The sequence below is a fragment of the Chiloscyllium punctatum genome, chromosome 46, assembly GCF_047496795.1.
Source record: "Chiloscyllium punctatum isolate Juve2018m chromosome 46, sChiPun1.3, whole genome shotgun sequence".
NCBI classification, from domain to species: domain Eukaryota; kingdom Metazoa; phylum Chordata; class Chondrichthyes; order Orectolobiformes; family Hemiscylliidae; genus Chiloscyllium; species Chiloscyllium punctatum.
In genome coordinates, this window is record NC_092784.1 from 39,522,395 (window position 1) to 39,542,881 (window position 20,487).

General features: G+C 46.4%; 1 protein-coding gene across 1 annotated transcript in view; it reads right to left on the reverse strand.

Moving 5' to 3' along the window:
* LOC140467903 (uncharacterized) overlaps positions 1 to 20,487 on the reverse strand; it is a 154,414-nt gene that overhangs the window by 32,625 nt on the left and 101,302 nt on the right. Inside the window, exon 13 of the mRNA XM_072563979.1 lies at positions 11,545 to 11,619. Coding sequence (XP_072420080.1) covers positions 11,545 to 11,619 — 75 coding nt within the window. The remainder of the gene's footprint in view (positions 1 to 11,544; positions 11,620 to 20,487) is intronic.

Genomic DNA, 20,487 nt, shown 5'->3' on the forward strand with positions numbered 1-20,487 from the left:
AGACCATCATCATTTATTTCCCCAGTTCCCTAGCTTCCATGTCTTTCAAGAAATATTTAGAATCTTACTGATCTCCTGTGGCTCTTTACATGGACAATCTCATTGACCTTAGATTGGATTAGATTAGATTCCCGAGGAGAAAGTGAGGACTGCAGATGCTGGAGATCAGAGCTGAAAATGTGTTGCTGGAAAAGCGCAGCAGGTCAGGCAGCATCCAAGGAACAGGAGAATCGACGTTTCGGGCATAAGCCCTTCTTCAGGATTCCTGAAGATGCTGCCTGATCTGCTGCGCTTTTCCATCAGCACAATTTCAGCTTAGATTCCCTACAGTTTGGCCATTCAGTCAAACAAGTCCACACTGACCCTCTGAAGAGTAATCCATCCAGACCTGTTCCCCTACATTCATCCCTGACTAATGCACCTAACACTATGGATAATTTAGCATGGCCAATTCACCTGACCTGAATATCTTTGGATTGTGGGAGGAAACCCACACAGACACGGGGAAAATGTGCAAACTCCACAGACAGTCGCCCGAGGTTGGAATTGAACCCAGGTTCCTGGTGCTATGAGGCAGCAGTAATAACCACTGAGCATATACGCTGCCCGCAGAGCCACTGTGCCACCCACAGCACAGTGGGTCTGTGATTAGCACTACTACCTCACAGTGTCATGGATCTGGGTTTGATTCCAGCCTCGGACGACTGTCTGTGTGGAGTTTGCACATTCTCCCCGTGTATGTGTGGGTTTCCTCTGAGTGCTCTGGTTTGCACCCACAATCCAAAGGTGTGCAGGTTAGGTGAATTGGCCATTCTAAATTGCCCATTGTGCTCGATATATTAGTCAGAGGGAGATGGGTCTGGCTGGGTTAATCTTCAGGGGGGTCGGCCTGGACTTGTTCGGCCAAATTGTTTCCGCACTATTGGGAATCTAATCTTTAAGGGGATCTATTCTCTCCCTTGTTACTCTTTTGCCCTGAATATACTTGTAGAATCTCTTTGGATTCTCATTAACCTTATTTGTCAAAGCTCTCATGTCCTCTTTTGCCCTCCTGATTTCCATCTTCAGTGTAATCCTGCACCCCCTGGACTCCTTATCAGATTCACTTGATTCCATCTGCCTATACCTAACATGTGCCTCTTTCTTCGTCTTGACCAGAGCCTCAATATTTCTAGTCATCCAGTGTTCCGCACCTTACCAGCTTTACTATTCTCACTAACAGGTACATACTGGCCTTGCGACCAGCCTCCTCCAATCAACTCTTGAAAGTTTCTGTCCAATGCCCTAAGAATTGGCCTTGTCCCATTGTAGAACTTTAACTTGAGGACCAGACCTATCCTTTTCTATAACTGTTTCAAAATGAATAAAATTATGGTCACTGGTCTGAAAGTGATAGCCCACTAACACCTCAGCCACTTGTCCTGCTTTATTTGCCAAGAGGAGGTCGAGTTTTGCCCTTCTCTCGTAGGACCATATACATATTGCTTGAGAAAGTTTTCCTGAACACACTTAAGAACATGGAAGAAGAACAAAGAACATTACAGCACTGGAACAGGCCTTTCAACCCTCCAAGCCCACGCCAACACATTTTGTCCTTCCATATTGAAACTCCCTTCATTTACAGGATCCCTCTATTTCCTTTCTATTCATGTATTCATCCAGTTGCTTCTTGAATACTGCTATTGTGTTTGCTTCTCTGGCAGCGCAATCTAGGCACTCACCACCCTTTGTGTGAAAAAAGTGCCTCACACATTTCTTTTACACTTCTTTTCTTTCACCTTGAACCTGTGTCCCCTCATAACTGATCCCTCCACCTGGGGAAAAAGCTTTATATTTTATACTTTATGTATGCCATTCACAATCTTATAAACCTCTATCAAGTTGCTCCTCAACCTCCTGCATTCCTGTGAAAACAAACCCAGTCTATCCAAGCTTTCTTTGTACCTAAAATCCTCCATACCAGGCAACATCCTGATATAACGTTACAGTTGTGTTCCTCTGCAATCTCATGCTACAAAAAAAAACATGCTATGGAAAACCGCAAATAGAAAATTGCTATACCTGTTCAGTAGAAAGTTTTCATTATCCAAACACTGTTCTCAATTGTGTTATAGCCAATTTGTGCTGACAAAATGTGTGTTATAGCAGAATGACCTGTAAACCTTTTCTGTGCCATCTCCAATGCATCCACATTCTTCTGGTTGGAGGACTGCAGTTGCTGGAGATCAGAGTTCAGACTGGCAGGCAGCATCCAAGAAGCAGTAGAATTGACATTTCGGACATTGGCCCTTCATCCTGTTGAAGGGCTTACTCCCGAAATGTCCATTCTCCTGCTCCTCGGATGCTGCCTGACCTGCTCTATGTTTCCAGCACCCTACTCTCGACATTCTTCTGGTAGTGTGGTGACCAGAACTGTATGCAATACAAGTGTGACCTAACTGAAGTTCTATAAAATTGCAGCATAACTTGTCTATCCTTATACTCAATGCCACTTCCAATGAAAGCAAGCATGCAATCGGCCTTTTCTACTACCTATGCTGCTTCACAACACCAGGAGCCTAGGTTCGATTCCACCCTTTGACGACTGTCTGTGTGGAGTTTGGCATGTTGGGGGTGGCATGGTGGCACAGTGGTTAGCACTGCTGCCTCATAGCGCCAGAGACCCGGGTTCAGTTCCCACCTCAGGCAACTGCCTGTGTGGAGTTTGCACATTCGCCCCGTGTCTATGTGGGTTTCCTCCGGGTGCTCCGGTTTCCTCCCACAGTCCAAAGATGTGCAGGTCAGGCGAATTGGCCATGCTAAATTGCCCGTAGTGTTAGGTGAAGGGGTAAATGTAGGGGAATGGTCTAGGTGGGTTGCTCTTCGGAGGGGCGGTGTGGACTTGTTGGGCCGAAGAGTCTGTTTCCACACTGTAAGTAATCTAATCTCCCTTAAATGTTTCCCCTCTTACCTTGAGGTTGTGACCCCTAGTAATTGAGTCTCCCATTCTGGGAAAAGGCTTCTTGCTATCCATCATGTTGATACCTCTCATGATGTTGTAGACCTCAATGAGGTACCCCTCAACCTCCATCATCTAATGAAAATAATCCTAATCTACTCAACCTCTCTTCATAGCTAGCACCCTCCATACTTGGCAACATCCTGGTGAACCTCCTCTGCACGCTTTCCAAAGCATCCACATCCTTTTGATAATGTGGACCAGAACTGTACGCAGAATTCCAAATGTGACCGAACCAAAGTCTTGTACAACTGTAACATGACCTGCCAACTCTTGTGCTCAATACCCTGTCCAATGAAGGAAAGCATGCCGTATGCCTTCTTGACCACTCTACTGACCTGCATTGCCACCTTCAGGGTACAATGGACCTGAACACCCAGATTTCTCTGCACATCAATTTTCCCCAGGGCTTTTCCATTTACCATATAGCTCACTCTTGACTTGGACCTTCCAAAATGCATCACCTCGCATTTGCCCAGATTGAAATCCATCTGTCGTTTCTCTGCCCACCTCTATAATCTATATTCTGCCATATTCTCTGACAGTCCCTTTCATTATCTGCTCTCCACCAATCTTCGTGTCATCTACAAGCTTGCTTATCAGACTACTTATACCTTCCTTTGTATATCACAAACAACAGTGGTAGCAGCATGGAATCCTGTGGAACATGACTGGTTCTCCATTTTGAGAAATTCCCTTCCACGACTACTCTGTCTCTAGTTGCCCAGCCAATTCTTTATCCATCTAGCTAGTTTAACCTGGACCCCATGAGACTTCAGTCTCCATCGGCCTACCATGGGGAACCTTAACAAACACCTTACTGAAATCCATGTTTATGACATCTACAGCCCTTTGCTCATCAATCAACTTTGTCATTTCCACAAAGAATTCTACTAAGTTGGTAAGACATGACCTTCCCTGTACAAAACCACGTTACCTATCATTGATAAGCCAATTTTCCTCCAAATAGGAATAGATCCTATCCCCCAGTGTCTTCTCCAGCAGCTTTCCAACCACTCACGGTCTATAATTATCCCTGCTACCCTTCTTAAACAAGGGGACAACATTAGAAATTCTCCAGTCCTCAGGAATCTCACCACTGTTCAGGGATGCTCCAAAGATATCTGTTAAGGGCCCAGGTATTTCTTAGATTAGATTAGATTAGATTACTTACAGTGTGGAAACAGGCCCTTCGGCCCAACAAGTCCACACCGCCCCGCCGAAGCGCAACCCACCCATACCCTTACATCTACCCCTTACCTACACTACGGGTGGCCAATTCACCTGACCTGCACATCTTTGGACTGTGGGAGGAAACCGGAGCACCCGGAGGAAACCCACGCAGACACGGGGAGAACGTGCAAACTCCACACAGTCAGTCGCCTGAGGCGGGAAATGAACCCGGGTCTCTGGCGCTGTGAGGCAGCAGTGCTAACCACTGTGCCACCGTGCCACCCACGCTTCCCTCGCTTCTCTCAATAACCTGGGATAGATTCCATCCGGATCTGGGGACCTGTCCACCTTACTGCTTTTTAGAATGCCCAACATTTCCTCCCTCCTTATGCCAGCTTGACCTAGAGTAATCAAACATCTATCTCGAACCTCAACATCTGTTAGCTGAATACTGATGCAAAGTACTCATTGAGAACCTCACCCACTTTCTCTGACTCCACGCATATCTTTCCTCCTTTGTGCTTGAGTGGACCAACCTTTTCTCTAGTTACACTCTAGCTCCTTAGATATGAATAAAAGGCTTTGGGATTTTACTTAACCCTGTTTGTTAAAGATATTTCATGACTCCTTTTAGCCTCTTAATTCATCATTTCAGATTGGTCCTACTTTCCCAATATTCTTCCAAAGTTTCATTTATCTTCAATTGCCTCAACCTTATGTTTGCTTCCTTTTTCCTTTTAGCTAGTCTCACAATTTCACCTGTCATTCATGCTTCCCTAATCTTGTCATTTCTATCCCTCATTTTCATAGGAACATGTCTCTCCTACACTCTAATCAACCTCTCTTTAAAAGCCTCCCACATATCAAATATGGATTTCCCTTCAAACAGCTGCTCCCCAATCCACATTCCCCAGTTCCTGCCGAACCTTGCTAGAGTTGGCCTTCCCCCAGTTTAGTACTCTTCCTTTAGGACCACTCTTGCCTTTGCCATGAGTATTCTAAAACTTACAGAATTGTGGTTACTATCCCCAAAATAATCCCCTACTGAAACATTCCCCAACACCACGTCCAATATGGCCCCTTCCCAGGTTGGACTACTTACATACTGCTCTGGAAAACCCTCCTGGATGCTCCTTACAAATTCTGCTCCATCTAGACCTCTAACACTAAGTGAATCCCAGTCAATGTTGGGAAAATTAAAATCCTCTATCACCACCACCCTGTTGCTCCTACATCTTTCCATAATCTGTTTACATATTTGTACCCCTACCTCACGCTCGCAGTTGGGAGGCCTGTAGTACAGCCCAAACATTATTACCACACCCTTCCTATTTCTGAGCTCTGCCCATATTGCCTCACTGCTCGAGTCCTCCACAATGCCCTCCTTCAGCACAGCCTAAATCATCCCAGCTGATCTCTGAAAGCTCTATCTTGAGATTGGGTCTGTGATTTTTCTCTCCATATCCAGGAAGTATGTGGCTGAAAGTTGTAGATCTCATTCCAGCATCAAACTGTTAGCAGACTCATGGGGTTCCCAATGTGCAAAGCTACACTCCTTGAAGAACCAGGAGCCACAAATTAGTAGGAGCAAGGATGAGAGAGAGATCGAGTGACTGGCTATCAATCAGCTGATTTCTGGGACGAAGGGGTTATCAAACAAACATCAGTGCAACAGGATGGGCCAATTTTCCCTCAGTCTCCAGAAATGAGGAGGCTAAACAGGGTAGATCTGAGAGCATGATCCCCCTGATGGAGGAATCCTGAACCAAAGGACACAGTATTGAATAAGAGTGAATAAGAGGTCACCCCTTTCAAACAAATCTGAGGAGGAATTGTGTCTCTCATGTCTCATGAGACTGTGAAAAATTCTACCAAGTGAAGCCGAGTTGCTGAGTAATGGGAGTGGGAAACAAACACTGTTGGGGTCTGAGGAAAGAGAATGAGGGAGCGAGGGAGGGAAAGTGAAAGTATTGGAAAGCTAGTAAATTTTGTTGGGGTTGGGGGGGAGAATAGATACAATTGGAGGTAAGAGAGGGGTAGTGCAGTATTGGGGTGTGAGGGAGTGGAGCAAACACTATCAGAATTATGGGCATTCACTAACCCTGCAAACACCCCCTGAAAGTCTTCACTACCCCTGCACTCAACACTTGACAGTATTCACTACCACTGCACTCAACACATGACATTGTTCACACGCCCTGCACTCAACATTTGACAGTGTTCACTCCCACTGCACTCCCCCCGACAGTGTTCACTTCCCCTACACTCCCCCGAGTGTTCACTCCCCTTGCACTCCCCCCGACAGTGTTCACCCCCCCTGCACTTTCCTGACAGTGTCCACTCCCCCGCATTCCTCTGAGTGTTCACTCCCCCTGCACTCTCCCCGACAGTGTTCACTCCCCCTGCACTTCCCCGACAGTGTTCACTCCCCCTGCACTCCCCGGACAGTGTTCACTCCTCCTGCACTCTCCCCGACAGTGTTCACTTCCCCTGCACTTCCCCGACAGTGTTCACTCCCCTGCACACCCCGAGAGTGTTCACTCCCCCTGCACTCTCACCGACAGTGTTCACTCCTCCTGCACACCCCCGACAGTCTTCACTGCCCCCGACAGTGCTCACGCTCCCTGCCCTCCCCCTGATAGTGTTCACTCCCCCAGCACTCCCCCCGACAGTGTTCACTCCCCCTGCACTCCCCGGACAGTGTACACACCCCCTGCACTCCCCCGACAGTGTTCACTCCCCCTGCACTTCCCCGACAGTGTTCACTCCTCCTGCACCCCCCCCCGACAGTCTTCACTGCCCCCGACAGTGCTCATGCTCCCTGCCCTCCCCCTGACAGTGTTCACACCCCCTGCACTCCTCCCAACAGTGTTCACTCCCCCCGACAGTATTCACTCCCCCTCCCCTCCCCCCAACAGTGTTGACTCCCCCTGCACTCCCCGGACAGTGTTCACTCCTCCAGCACTCCCCCCAACAGTGTCCAGTTCAATGCGCTCCCCTGACAGTGTTCACTCCCCCTGCACTGCCCCCGACAGGGTTCACTCCCCCTGCACTGCCCCCAACAGTGTTCACTCTCCCTGCACTCCCCGACAGTGTTCACTCCCCCTGACAGTGTTCACTCCCCCTGCACTCCCCGGACAGTGTTCACTCCCCCTGCACTCCCTGGACAGTGTTCACTCCCCCTGCATTGTCCCCGACAGTATTCACTCCCCCTCCCCTCCCCCCTGACAGTGTTGACTCCCACTGCACTCCCTGGACAGTGTTCACTCCCCCTGCAATCCCCGAACAGTGTTCACTCCCCCCTGCACGCCCCCAACAGTCTTCACTGTCCCCAACAGTGCTCACGCAGCCTGCCCTCCCCCCAACAGTGTTCATTCCCCCTGACAGTGTTCACTCCCCTTGCACTCCCCCCGACAGTGTTCACCCCCCATGAACTCTCCCTAACAGTGTCTACTCCCACTGCGTTCCCCCCGACAGTGTTGACTCCCCCTGCACTCCTCCCAACAGTGTTCACTCCCCCTGCACTCCTCCCAACAGTGTTCACTCCCCCTGCAATCCCCCCGATAGTATTCACGCCACCTCCCTTCCCCCCGACAGTGTTCACTCTCCCTGCACTCCCCCCGAGAGTGTTCACTCCCCCTGCACTCTCCCCAAGTGTTCACTCCTCCTGCACACCCCCGACAGTCTTCACTGCCCCCGACAGTGCTCACGCTCCCTGCCCTCCCCCTGACAGTGTTCACTCCCCCTTCACTCCCCCCGACAGTGTTCACTCCCCCTTCACTCCCCCCGACAGTGTTCACTCCCCCTGCACTCCCCCCCGACAGTGTTCACTCCCCCTTCACTCCCCCCGACAGTGTTCACGCTCCCTGCCCTCCCCCTGACAGTGTTCACTCCCCCTTCACTCCCCCCGACAGTGTTCACTCCCCCTTCACTCCCCCCGACAGTGTTCACTCCCCCTGCACTCCCCCCCGACAGTGTTCACTCCCCCTTCACTCCCCCCGACAGTGTTCACTCCCCCTGCACTCCCCCCCGACAGTATTCACTCCCCCTGCACTCCCCCCGACAGTATTCACTCCCCCTGCACTCCCCCCGACAGTATTCACTCTCCCTGCACTCCCCGACAGTGTCCCCCCCCCGACAGTGTTCACTCCCCCTGCACTCCCCCTGACAGTGTTCACTCCCCCTGCACACCCCCCAACAGTGTTCACTCCCCCTGCACTCCCCCCGACAGTGTTCACTCCCCCTGCACACCCAACAGTGTTCACTCTCCCTGCACTCTCCCCGACAGTGTTCACTCTCCCGACAGTGTTCACTCCCCCTGCACACCCCTCAACAGTGTTCACTCTCCCTGCACTCCCCCCGACAGTGTTCACTCTCCCTGCACTCCCCCCGACAGTGTTCACTCTCCCCGACAGTGTTCACTCCCCCTGCATTGTCCCCGACAGTATTCACTCCCCCTCCCCTCCCCCCTGACAGCGTTGACTCCCACTGCACTCCCTGGACTATGTTCACTCCCCCTGCAATCCCTGAACAGTGTTCACTCCCCCCTGCACGCCCCCAACAGTCTTCACTGTCCCTGACAGTGCTCACTCTCCCTGCCCTCCCCCCAACAGTGTTCATTCCCCCTGACAGTGTTCACTCCCCATGAACTCTCCCCAACAGTGTCTACTCCCACTGCGTTCCCCCCGACAGTGTTGACTCCCCCTGCAATCCCCCCGATAGTATTCACTCCACCTCCCCTCCCCCCGACAGTGTTGACTCCCCCTGCAATCCCCCCGATAGTATTCACTCCACCTCCCCTCCCCCCGACAGTGTTGACTCCCCCTGCACTCCCCCCGACAGTCTTCACTGCCCCCGACAGTGCTCACGCTCCCTGCCCTCCCCCTGACAGTGTTCACTCTTCCTGCCCTCCGCCCGACAGTGTTCACTCCCCAGACAGTGTTCACAACCTCTGCACTTCCCCGACATTGTTCACTCCCCCTGCACTTCACCGACAGTGTTCACTCCTCCTGCACGCCCCCGACAGTCTTCACTGCCCCCGACAGTGCTCACGCTCCTTGCCCTCCCCCTGACAGTGTTCACTCTCCCTGCACTCCTCCCAAGTGTTCACTCCCCCCGACAGTATTCACTCCCCCTCCCCTCCCCCTGACAGTGTTGACTCCCCCTGCACTCCCCCCGACAAAGTTCACTCCCACTGCACTTCCCCCGACAGTGTTCACTCCCCCTGCACTTCCCCTGACAGCGTTCACTCCCCCAGTGCTCCCCCCAACAGCGTTCACTCCCCCTCCCTCACCCTTCCCATGTTCGCCCTATACCCTCCAACCCCGACTGCGGTTCATCCCCCTGCTCTCCCCCCCAACTGTGTTTACTCCCCCTGCACTCCCGACAGTATTCACTCCCCTTGCACACCCCCCAACAGTGTTCACTCCCCCTGCTCTCCCTGGACAGTGATCGCTTCTCCTGCACTCCCCCGACAGCGTTCACTGCCCCTCCCTTACCCTGCCTGTGTTCACCCTATATCCTCCAACCCTGACAGTGATTACTCCCCCTGCACTCCCCGGATAAGTGTTCACTCCCCCTGCACTCCCTGGACAGTGATCACTCCCCCTGGACTCCTTCCAACAGTGTTCACTCCCCCCGACCAGTGATCACTCCCCCTGCACTCCCCCCGACAGTGTTCATTTCCCCTGCACTCCCCCCGACAGTGATCACTCCCCCTGCACTCCCCGGACAGTGATCACTCCCCGGACAGTGATCACTCCCCCTGCACTCCCCGGACAGTGATCACTCCCCGGACAGTGATCACTCCCCCTGCACTTCCCCCAACAGTGTTCACTCCCCCTGCACTCTCCCTGACAGTGTTCACTCCCCCTGCACTCCCCCCAACATTGTTCACTACCCCTGTACTCTCCCCGACAGTGTTCACTCCCCCTGCACTCCCCCCAACATTGTTCACTACCCCTGCATTCTATCCCCGACAGTGTTCACTCCCCCTGCACTCCCCCCAACAGTGTTCACTCCCCCTTCCCACACCCAAGAACAGCACTGTCTCTCTCTCTCCCTCACCCAACAGTGTTCACTCTGTTCCCTCACCACCTGACAGTGTTTACTTCCCCTCCCTCACGCCCTTACAGTGTCTTCCTGTTCTCTCAAACCCTGAGGTGGTCACTTCCCCTCCCACACCATCGAACATTATTATATCTCCCTCCCTCATCCCTGACAGGGTTCACTTCTCCTCCCTCACCACCTGACAGTTTTCACACACCCTCCCCAAACCTGAGACAGCGTTCATTTCTTCTCCCTCAATCGCCAAGTGTTCACCCTGTTCCCTCAACACCCTGACAGTGTTCGCTCCCCCTCCCTCAACTCCTAACCGTGTTCTCTCTCCCACCCTCATCTCCAAGTTTCACTCACTTTACTTCAGCCCAATAGTGTTCACATCTTCCCGACCCCTGACAGCATTCAGTGCCTCTTCCTTAAATCCCAAGTTTTTGCTCCCCTAGTGTTCTCTCCCACTTCGTCACCCTGTGACAGTGTTCAGTGCCTCTCCCTCAAATCCCAACAATCTTCAATCCCTCTGTCCCCACTCCCCATCAATGTTCACCTAGGTTCATGCTGCAACAGTGTTTACTGCCCCTCCCTTAACCCCTGACAGTGAGGGAGGGGAGGTGAACACAACCGGGAGGGTGAGAGAGGGGGAGAGAACACTATCAGAGGTGAGGGAGGGAGGGAGGGAGGGAGACAGAACACTCTTGAGGGGGGATTTTGAGGGAGGGGGTTAGCTCTGTTGGGTATGATGGAGGAGTATAGATACTGTCAGTGTTGGGAAAGGTGGTGAGGGAGGGGATGTGAACAATGTTGGGAGAGTGAACACTGCTGCAGTGTTCACTCAGGTGGAGGTACATATTAGCACTAACAGGAAGAATTGGTGGCACCATTTAAAACAATGCAATCCATTAAACTGAAAGAAAACCTTAAGGGGTGCGTGTTCATTTGATGACAGAAAAGATGGTGTCTCTGCACTAGAATTACCTCAACAATTTACCTCCCAACTTTGTCCCTGCATCCGTACTGAAGCTGGCATCAGAAATAGAAAGGCTCCTATGTAAAATGTTAAATTGGTGGATTAAATCACAGTCAGTTTGAGAAGCATGCTTTCTAACACTGACTAGAAAATGTAGGCCTTGACACAGCTCAGTGGCTGATCCTACACTTTGCTGCTGTTGCTGAGCACTCTCTAGGCTGTGACAGCTCCTGTGACAGAATTTAAATGAAACTCAGAAGTTAACAAACTCTCATCCAGCCTTAGATAGGGAGGGAATTTAATTGGCTAGCAACCCAATAATGGAGAACATTGGAATATTGACACTTACTGTTATTCTTCATCTGTAAGAGGTCCATCCTGAAATCAGCCAGTGAGACTCGCAACTCATGGAACATCTCTAGCACTGGAAGGAAACCAGAACTAGAAAATCAAATTTCAATTTTTAGTGAGATTCTGGCCATTTTCATCAAACTATAGCTAGAGACACATTTTAGTTTGACAGCCTGATTCATCTATTAATATTTTTTCTGGTACTTTACTTTGCTTCATCTGATGGTTTTTGTGTCATTAGTGGTTTTCTATATATGTATTAGCTCACATACAGCACAGTTATTCCAATTCTATTGAGGCAGATACCTTGAAGTTTATTTGTAACACTACTTTCAAGACTACCATGGTGATTCAGTGAGTGGCACAGTGGCTCAGTGGTTAGCACTGCTGCCTCACAACACCAGGGTCCCAGGTTTGATTCCAGCCTCAGGTGACTGTGCAAACTCCACACAGACATTCTCCCCGTGTCTGTGTAGGTTTCCTCCGGGTGCTCCGGTTTCCTCCCACAATCCAAAAACGTGCAGGTTAGATGAATTGGCCATGCTAAATTGCCCATAGTGTTGGGTGCATTAGTCAGAGGGAAATGGGTGTGGGTTACCCGTCGGAGGGTCGATGTGGACTTGTTAGTCCGAAGAGTCTGTTTCCACACTGTAGGTAATCTAATCTAACCTATAGTGTGAACTCTGCGCATACTGATGTTACTATACATCACACACACATAACAAACTCCATTACACTGACAGAGTGAATGAATGCAAAGTAGGGACATGTTACACTGGTACTCATGTTGTGCAACTGTCTTAAAGATACAGGCCTGGATGGTCTGGAATCTGCCATAATATAATAGGTTTTACAGCATATGCAAGAAAACTTTGAACTGATTCCCCAAAGAATACAATGTGTTACACATTGGCATAAGGTTCTCTGATTTCAAGTCAGCACTGGGCAGCCGTAGAGTCACTGGAGTCTCCATTATCCCTCCAGTAAGGTAATAGGTCACCACTGTTGGTGCACTCTGACCTTATCAACTGTCTCTACTCTGGGTTGAATCTTCTGGTTCTGAAGGAGGTAAGGAAAAATGTAGGAAGGGTATTTAATAAGAGGAGAAAATGTACTAGATCCCCACTACCTCCCCCCACCCCACCCCACCCCACCAACAGAATTCAATCCTTGGTAGGAGAGCCCATGCTTGACTTATGCAATAATTGAGACCTTTAAGTAGCAAATTAAGGTCCAATTAACTCTCTCAGGCCTGGTCTAATTAACCCAGCCTTCCAGAAGCTGTAAGGGTGCAGGCAGCTTTTTGACTGGGACCTTCAAGCAGAGGTATTCGGTGCCTGCTTGAGGGCATTATGTAGGGTGTGAGATGAGAGTATCTGCTTTAATGGACAGGTGGGATGGTTCAGACTGTATGCACCTCCAATGGAACTGGAGGCTTCTGGGATGTATCTTGATAAGATAACTTCATGTACTATTAAAGATACAATCCTGCTTTAGGAGTAATTTTACTAAATCAGCATGACAAACTGAAAGCCTAAAATAAAAAGAAAAACTCGCATTTAGACAACACCTTTCACAACTACATGATCGACAATCAGTAATGATCTTTTGAAGTGTGGTCAATGCAGTGAAGTTGGAAAAGGGAGAGTTAATTTGCATACTGTAAGCTCCAACAAATAGCAGTGTGTTAAACCTAGATAATCTGTTTTTCTTTTTTAATGTTAGGTGAGAGATAAATATTGGCCATCACATCAGGGAGAGTTCCACTGCTCTTCTTTGCCATGGGATTATTTTTCAGATCCTCAATTCTGAGAGGCTTGACAACTATTATTTAATATTGCAGCTGAAAGGTGGCATCTCTGACAGTCAGCACTCCCTCAATTTTGCACTGAGAGTAGGTGAAAGTGAGGACTGCAGATGGTGGAGATCAGAACAGTGCTGGAAAAGCACAGCAGGTCAGGCAGCATCTGAGGAGCAGGAAAATCAACGTTTTGGGCAAAAGCCCTTCTTCATTCCTGACGAAGAGCTTTTGCCTGAAACGTCGATTTTCCTGCTCCTTGGATACTGCCTGACCTGCTTTCCAGCACCATTCTAATCATTGCACTGACAGTGTCAGCTTTGAATCCTGTGCTTCACACCTGGCATGGAACAAGGCATTATGTCTCAGTTATGATGAAGAATGACTGACCTCTAGAAACCATATTTTGATCCTATTTTGATTTCTCCTATTAAAATTAGAAGGACTTCCAGGTTAGCCAGAATATTTGTGGCATGAATCATGGTGAAGTGAGGGAGGTCACAGAGAATTGTCTGCCCCCTTTCAACCTACATTTTTGCTGGTTTCAGTCAAGTGTGTGTATAGATTTAGCTGTTCCACTCCTGCCTATTTAGAAAGTTCCACATAATTCTCTCCTGCACTGCGTAACAGAGTCCTTCTGTACTTTGAAGAAAGGATTTTCCACAGTATGAACATTTGAGCCTTGCAATCCATTCCAACTTCTCAATGAAAGAGGAATCTGGATGGTGTTTACCACAGAGCTTTGGTCTGAAAGAGCATCTGGCTCAGATGCAAAAGTCCTGCTTGTTCTTAGTACAGTAACACAGAATAACTTTGTGACATCTGTTGTGTTTTCAATACACTTCAAAGTGACTTTCCACAATAGTTACAGATGGATAAGCAGTGATGACAATTTGTATTCAGTATACATGCGAACAATTCACAGAGACTGGCATGTTCACATTCACTTCAACCAAAAGATGAGTAACACAATGGGCTATGTGGCCCTTCAAACCTGCTTTACCATTCAATCAGGTCATACCTGATCTGAATATAAAACAAATAACTGTGGATGATGGTGGTTTGAAACAAAAATAGAGAAACTCGGTAGATCTGGCAGCATCTGTGGAGGCCAAAAAACAGAGTTAACATTTCAAGTACAGTGACAAAGTTCTGATAAAGCGTTACTGAATTCAAAGCATTTTCTGTTTCTCTCTCCACAGATGCCACCAGGCCTGGGTTTCTCCAGCACTTTGTTTCTGCTTCATACCTGATTCGATATGGTCTTGATTCACAACCCTCTCTATCTCCTCTAACCCTCACCTCTCTGGTTGATCAAAAAAAAATGTCTTACTATGTATTCAATATATTCAATGACTCAATCTTAATTGCTCTCTGTGGAACAGAACTCTAGAGATGAATAAGGCATGAAGATAAGTTCCTCATCTCCATCTGAAATGGGAGACTCCTTATTTTGAAATTGTATCTCCCAGATCTAGCTTACAGCACCAATGTTCAGTACCAGTCATGAGTCCTCAGTTACTTAGTTAATCAGTTACTACATCTAAATGCAGCAAGATCCAGGCTTGAGCTGATAAACTGCAAATGGTGAGTAACATTTGCATCACACAAATGCCAGGTAATGTCCATCTCCGATAAGAGAGTATCTTAGTATTTTCCCATGACATTCAATGGCATTACTATTACTAAATTCCCCATTATTAACATCCTGGGGGTTAACACTGACGAGAAATTGAATTAGCCATATAAACATGGTGGCTGCCAAAGTAATTCAGATACTGGGAAAAAATATCTACCGCAAATTTAAAATTAACAACTGATCCTGCCTTCACTGTCATTTGTGCAAATGAATTCCAAATATCTATTACTCTTTGTGTGCAACATCTCTCCTGAAAAACGTGGTTCTAATTCTTAGACTATACCCCATTGTTCTAAAATCTCCAACCAGTGGAAATAGTTTGTCTGTATCAACCCTGTCCTTTTTTGTTAATATCTTGAAGACTTCAATTAAATAACCCCTTAACCTTCTAAATTTTGGAGAAAACAGGCCTTTTTAAAAAAATCTCTCCTCATACATCCACCCCTGAAGCCCAGGTATAATTTTTATAAGCCTATGCTGTACTCCCTCCAAGGATTCTATATTTCCTAAGATGTGGTGCCTAGATCTGCTCACAGTGGTATCTAACTGAGGTTTTGTATAAGTGAAGCATAACTTCTGCATCCTTGTGCTCCAGTTCTCTAGATATAAAGGCCTCCATTCCATTAGTTTCCTTGATTATTTTCTGTAACTGTTCGTGACATTTTAAAGATCTATACCCCGAACCCCAAACTTTTTGAGCATCCACTATATTTAACTTCATACCATCTAGAAAGTATCCTGATTTATCCTATTTCAGTGCAAAATGGGTAACACCACACTGACCTCCATCAGCCTATTCATTTAGTCTATCAATATCCCAATGTAAATTTATGCTGTCATCTATGCTATCTACAACACCAATTTACTTGTGTCCACAGCAAATTTGGATGTGATTTTCCATGCTATTAACTAAGCCCTTTATAAATAGTGTGAATAACTGAGGCTCAAACAATTATCCCCTTGGAACATCACTGGCCACATCCTGCCAATTTGAGTGCCTACCTATTATGGGCCATAAGCTGGAGATTAGAGGGCTTTTGCTTGAAACATCCATTTTCCTGCTCCTCAGATGCTGCCTGACCTGCTGTGCTTTTCCAGTACCACACTCTTGGCTCACTACCTACCTATTACCCCTAGTTTCTGCCACCTTACACTCAACCAATTTTCCCAGCATGTCAGTAATTTTCCTTCAATTCCATGGGTTTCTACCTTAGTTAACAGTCTTTCATGTGGGATTTCTATCAAATGCCTATGAAACTCCATGTAAACAACATCCATAAACATTCCCCTGTCCACTGCCTTAATCACTTAGAATCATAGAGTCCTAGACATGTACAGCACAGAAACAGACCCTTTGGTCCAACTTGTCCATACCGACCAGATATCTGAAATTAATCTAGTCCCATTTGCTAGCACTTGGCCCATAACCCTCTGAACCGTTCCTGTTTCTATACCCATCCAGATGCCTTTTAAATGTTGTAATTGTACCAGCCTCCATCACTTCCTCTGGCATTCCAAACATGCACCACCCTTTGCATAAAAACGTTGCCCCTTAGGTTCCTTTCAAATCTTTCCTCTCTCACCCTAAACCCATGCCCTCTAGTTCTGGATACCTCATCTCATGGAAAAACCTTGTCTATTTACCCTATCCATGCCCACCATGATTTTATAAATGTCATAAAGGTCACTCCTCACCCTCCAAAAATCATTGAATTTGTCAGGTACGACCAACCTGTCATGAATTCATATAGGCTACCCCTAATTAACTGAAAAATTTCAAAGTGTTCAGTTACCCCATGCTTGATTATAGACTCCAATAATTTCCCAACCACAGATGTTCAGCTAGCTAGTCTGTAATTGCCTGGTTCTCCTCTTTCATCTTTAAGAAGCGGACTCACATGTGCAATTTTCCAATACACAGGGGTGACTTCTGTATCTAAGGAACTCTGAAACATTACAGTTAGGGCATTTATAACATCCTCCTCTACTGCCTTTAACATCCTTGGATGGAAACTGTCAGGTCCCAGGAATTTGTTATTCTTTAATTCCATTATTATCCTCACTACCCAATGTTTTACTTACGTCAATTGTATTCAGTTCCTGTTCTAGCATCACTATTAATTTCTTTAGGACTTCCGACAAGGTATGTACTAAATGCTGAGGCAAAGCAATGATTTAATGTGTCTGCCATTTTCCTGTAGTCATTTTCCTGTAGTATTTCCACTTTCAGTCTTTTGTGGGCCAACATTGCTCCTGACCAACCACTTTCCTTTTGTCTAACATTAAAATTCCTTCTTATTGATTTTGATGTCCCTGGCGGATTTCCCTTCATAATCCCTTTTATAGCTCTGATAAGCTGCTCTATGTCCTTTGGTAGTCCTTGTATCTTTCTATTCAGAAGGATCTGTGCTGCTTTTGAAATTTTGCAAGCCTTTTCTTTTAATTTTATGCTGTTCCTCATTTATTCAGTTGTCCATGGCAGCTTTATTGTGAAGGGGAAATTTTCCCTCTCAGGCATATAAAGTGTTTTTGTACTGTGCTAAATATTTCTTTAAATACCCTTTGCTTTTTCTTCAGTTGTTTTACCCATTAGCAGATTTTCCCAGCTTACTGTGGAATTCTCTATCTTAACTCGTTAAAAACAGCCTTATCTAAATCTAAAACTCTGTGCTTACAAACTTTACATTGAATTTAATCATGTTACAATCATTATTTGACTGTCGTACAATGAGGTTACTAATTAAATTCAGCTCATTGCACATACCTAAATCTCGTATTTCTTGTCCCCTTGTTGCACATTGCTGTAAGAAACTGTCCAGGGCACATGCCAGAAATTCACAACTTTTTTGAAAGGTGCTTGTCTGTCCCTCCCAAACCTCTATTAATAATATTCTGGCTTTGCTATAGTTTTCTAATTTCTGCAGATATGCAATCTAGCACTTCAGAACTGCTGCCAGGGGGTCTGTGCACATCTATTACAGTTTTAGATTCTTTACTGTTCCTCAGTTCTATCCATATGGTCTCCACTGAATGCTTTCCCCTTCTTATCTTCTCCTGCACCACTGAAATAATTTTGTTTCTTATCTGTAAGGGTATTGAACCTCCTCTGCCATTTTCCCTTGTTGTTCTGTAAATTTTAAAGCCTGGTCTACATGGTTCCCAATCCTGCAGCAATGACTCCGTGTTGGCTACTATATCACAACATCTAATTTGAATTTGTGGCTGCAGCTCATTTCTTTTATTCCTTAAGCTCTGTGCATTCATATATAGAACTCTTATTTTTGCCAAATGCTGTAACCTGTCCCTCAGCACTGATCTGTTTACTCATCTGTTTATTGTATTTTTCTTCCAGTTTAATCAATACTCATCTTATAGTTTTGCCACTAGCTGTTATATCTGAAGTAGAATTTCTGATTGCTTCTTTACTCACTATCATATTACTAGATTTTGAAACAGTATTGACTTCTCCAAGCCTTCTCCCAATTATTGTGAACACCCTATTTAGTGATTCCATTAGGACACTGACCCCAGATTGGCTCAGGCGGAACTCAGTCCAATGGTACAGTTCCTTCCTGCCCAAATACTGATGTCTCTCATGGAAAGCAACAATAGCAGCAGCCAGATCAGTGGTATTACAATTAGCTTTGCTGTACAGCAGGGAGATTCAAAGTGTATACAAGCAGTAGTGAAATCAAACATGGCCCTTGAGAAGCATAAAAGATGCAGAAAAGAACTTAAACAAGAAATTAAGAGGGCTAAAAGGGGCCATGAACTGTCCTTGCATGTAGGATTAAGAAGAATCCCAAAGCATTTTATACATATATTAAGAGTAGGAGGGTAACCAGAGAAAGAATAGGTCAATTCAAGGACAAAAGGAGGGAAATGTGTGTGGAGGCAGAGGAAGTGGGTGAGGTCCTTAATGAGTACTTCGCATAGGTAATTACCAAGGAGGGCATGAATGATAGTAAAAATAGGGAGAGGAATGTTGATAGTTGAGTCACATCAACATTAATAAAGTGGTGGTGTTAGGTGTCTTGAAAAACATGAAGGTAAATACATCTTCAGAGCCTGATGATATCTATCCCAAGATACTGCAGGACGCAATAGAGGAGACTGCTGGGGTACTCACAGAGATCTTTATTATCCTCTTTAGCCATAGGCAAGGTTCCAGAAGACTGGAGAATAGCCAATGTTTTAAGAAAGGTAACATGGATAATCCAAGAAATTACAGGCTGATAAGTCTTATATCAGTGATAGGAAATTATTGGAAAAGATTCTTAGGGATAGTACTTACTTGCATTTGAAGAAAAATGAACTTATTAGGGATAGTCAGTATGGTTTTATGTGGGGGAGGCTTGTCTCAAAAACTGGTTTGAATTTTTTGAGAAAGTTACGAACATGATTGTTCATATTACAGCAGTGGATGCTCTCTACAAGGACTTTATCAAAGCATTTAATAAGGTCCCTCATGGTAGCCTGGACCAGAAGATTAAGTCACATGGAATCCGTGGTGAGTTGGCAAGGTGGCTACAAAATTGGCTTAGTCATAGATGTCAGGGGTGTTTTTCTGACTGGAGCTCTGTGACCAGGAGTGTTCCACAACGATCAATGCTGAGACCTGTTATTTGTAATATATCTAAATGGTCTGAATGAAAATGTAGGTGGTCTGATTAATAAGTTTGTAGATGACACGAAAATCAGTGGAGTTGTGGATACTGAGGAAGCTTATCAAAGGATCTTTGGTGCAAATCCATAGCTCCTTGGAAGTTGCAACATAAGTGGATAAGGTGATAAAGAAGGTGTATGACAACCTTGCCTTCATCAGTCAGGGCACTTAGTATAAAAGTTGGCAAGTCATGTTGTAGCTGATGAGTTCAGTCAGGCAACATTTGGCGTATTGTGTGCAGTTTTAGTTGCCACATTATGGAAAGGATGTGGAGGCTTTGGAAACTGTGTAAAGGAGGTTGACAAGGATGTTGCCTGGATTGGAGTATATAGCTCACTTGGACAAACTTGGATTGTTTTTGCTAAAATGCTGGAGGCTGAGGGTGACTTGATAGAAGTGTAAAAAAAAATTAGTGGCATGGATAGTTGAGGTCTTTTCCCAAGGAGATGTCTAATACAGTCATAGAGTCATAAAGACATACAGCATGAAAACAGACCCTCCTGTCAAACCAGATACCTGCAAACCAGATAACCTAAATCAATCTAGTCCCATTTGCCAGCATTTGGCTCATATCCCTTTAAACCTTTCCTATTCATGTACCCATTCATGTACCAGCCTCCACCATCTCTTCTGACAGCTCATTCCATATATGTATCACCCTGTGAGAAAAAGTTGCTCCTTAGGCCCTTTTTAAATCTTTCCTCTCTCACCTTAAACCTATGTTATAGAGTCATAGAGATGTACAGCATGGAAACAGACCCTTCGGTCCAACCCGTCCATGCTAACCAGATATCCCAACCCAATCTAGTCCCACCTGCCAGCACCCGCCACCCTCTGC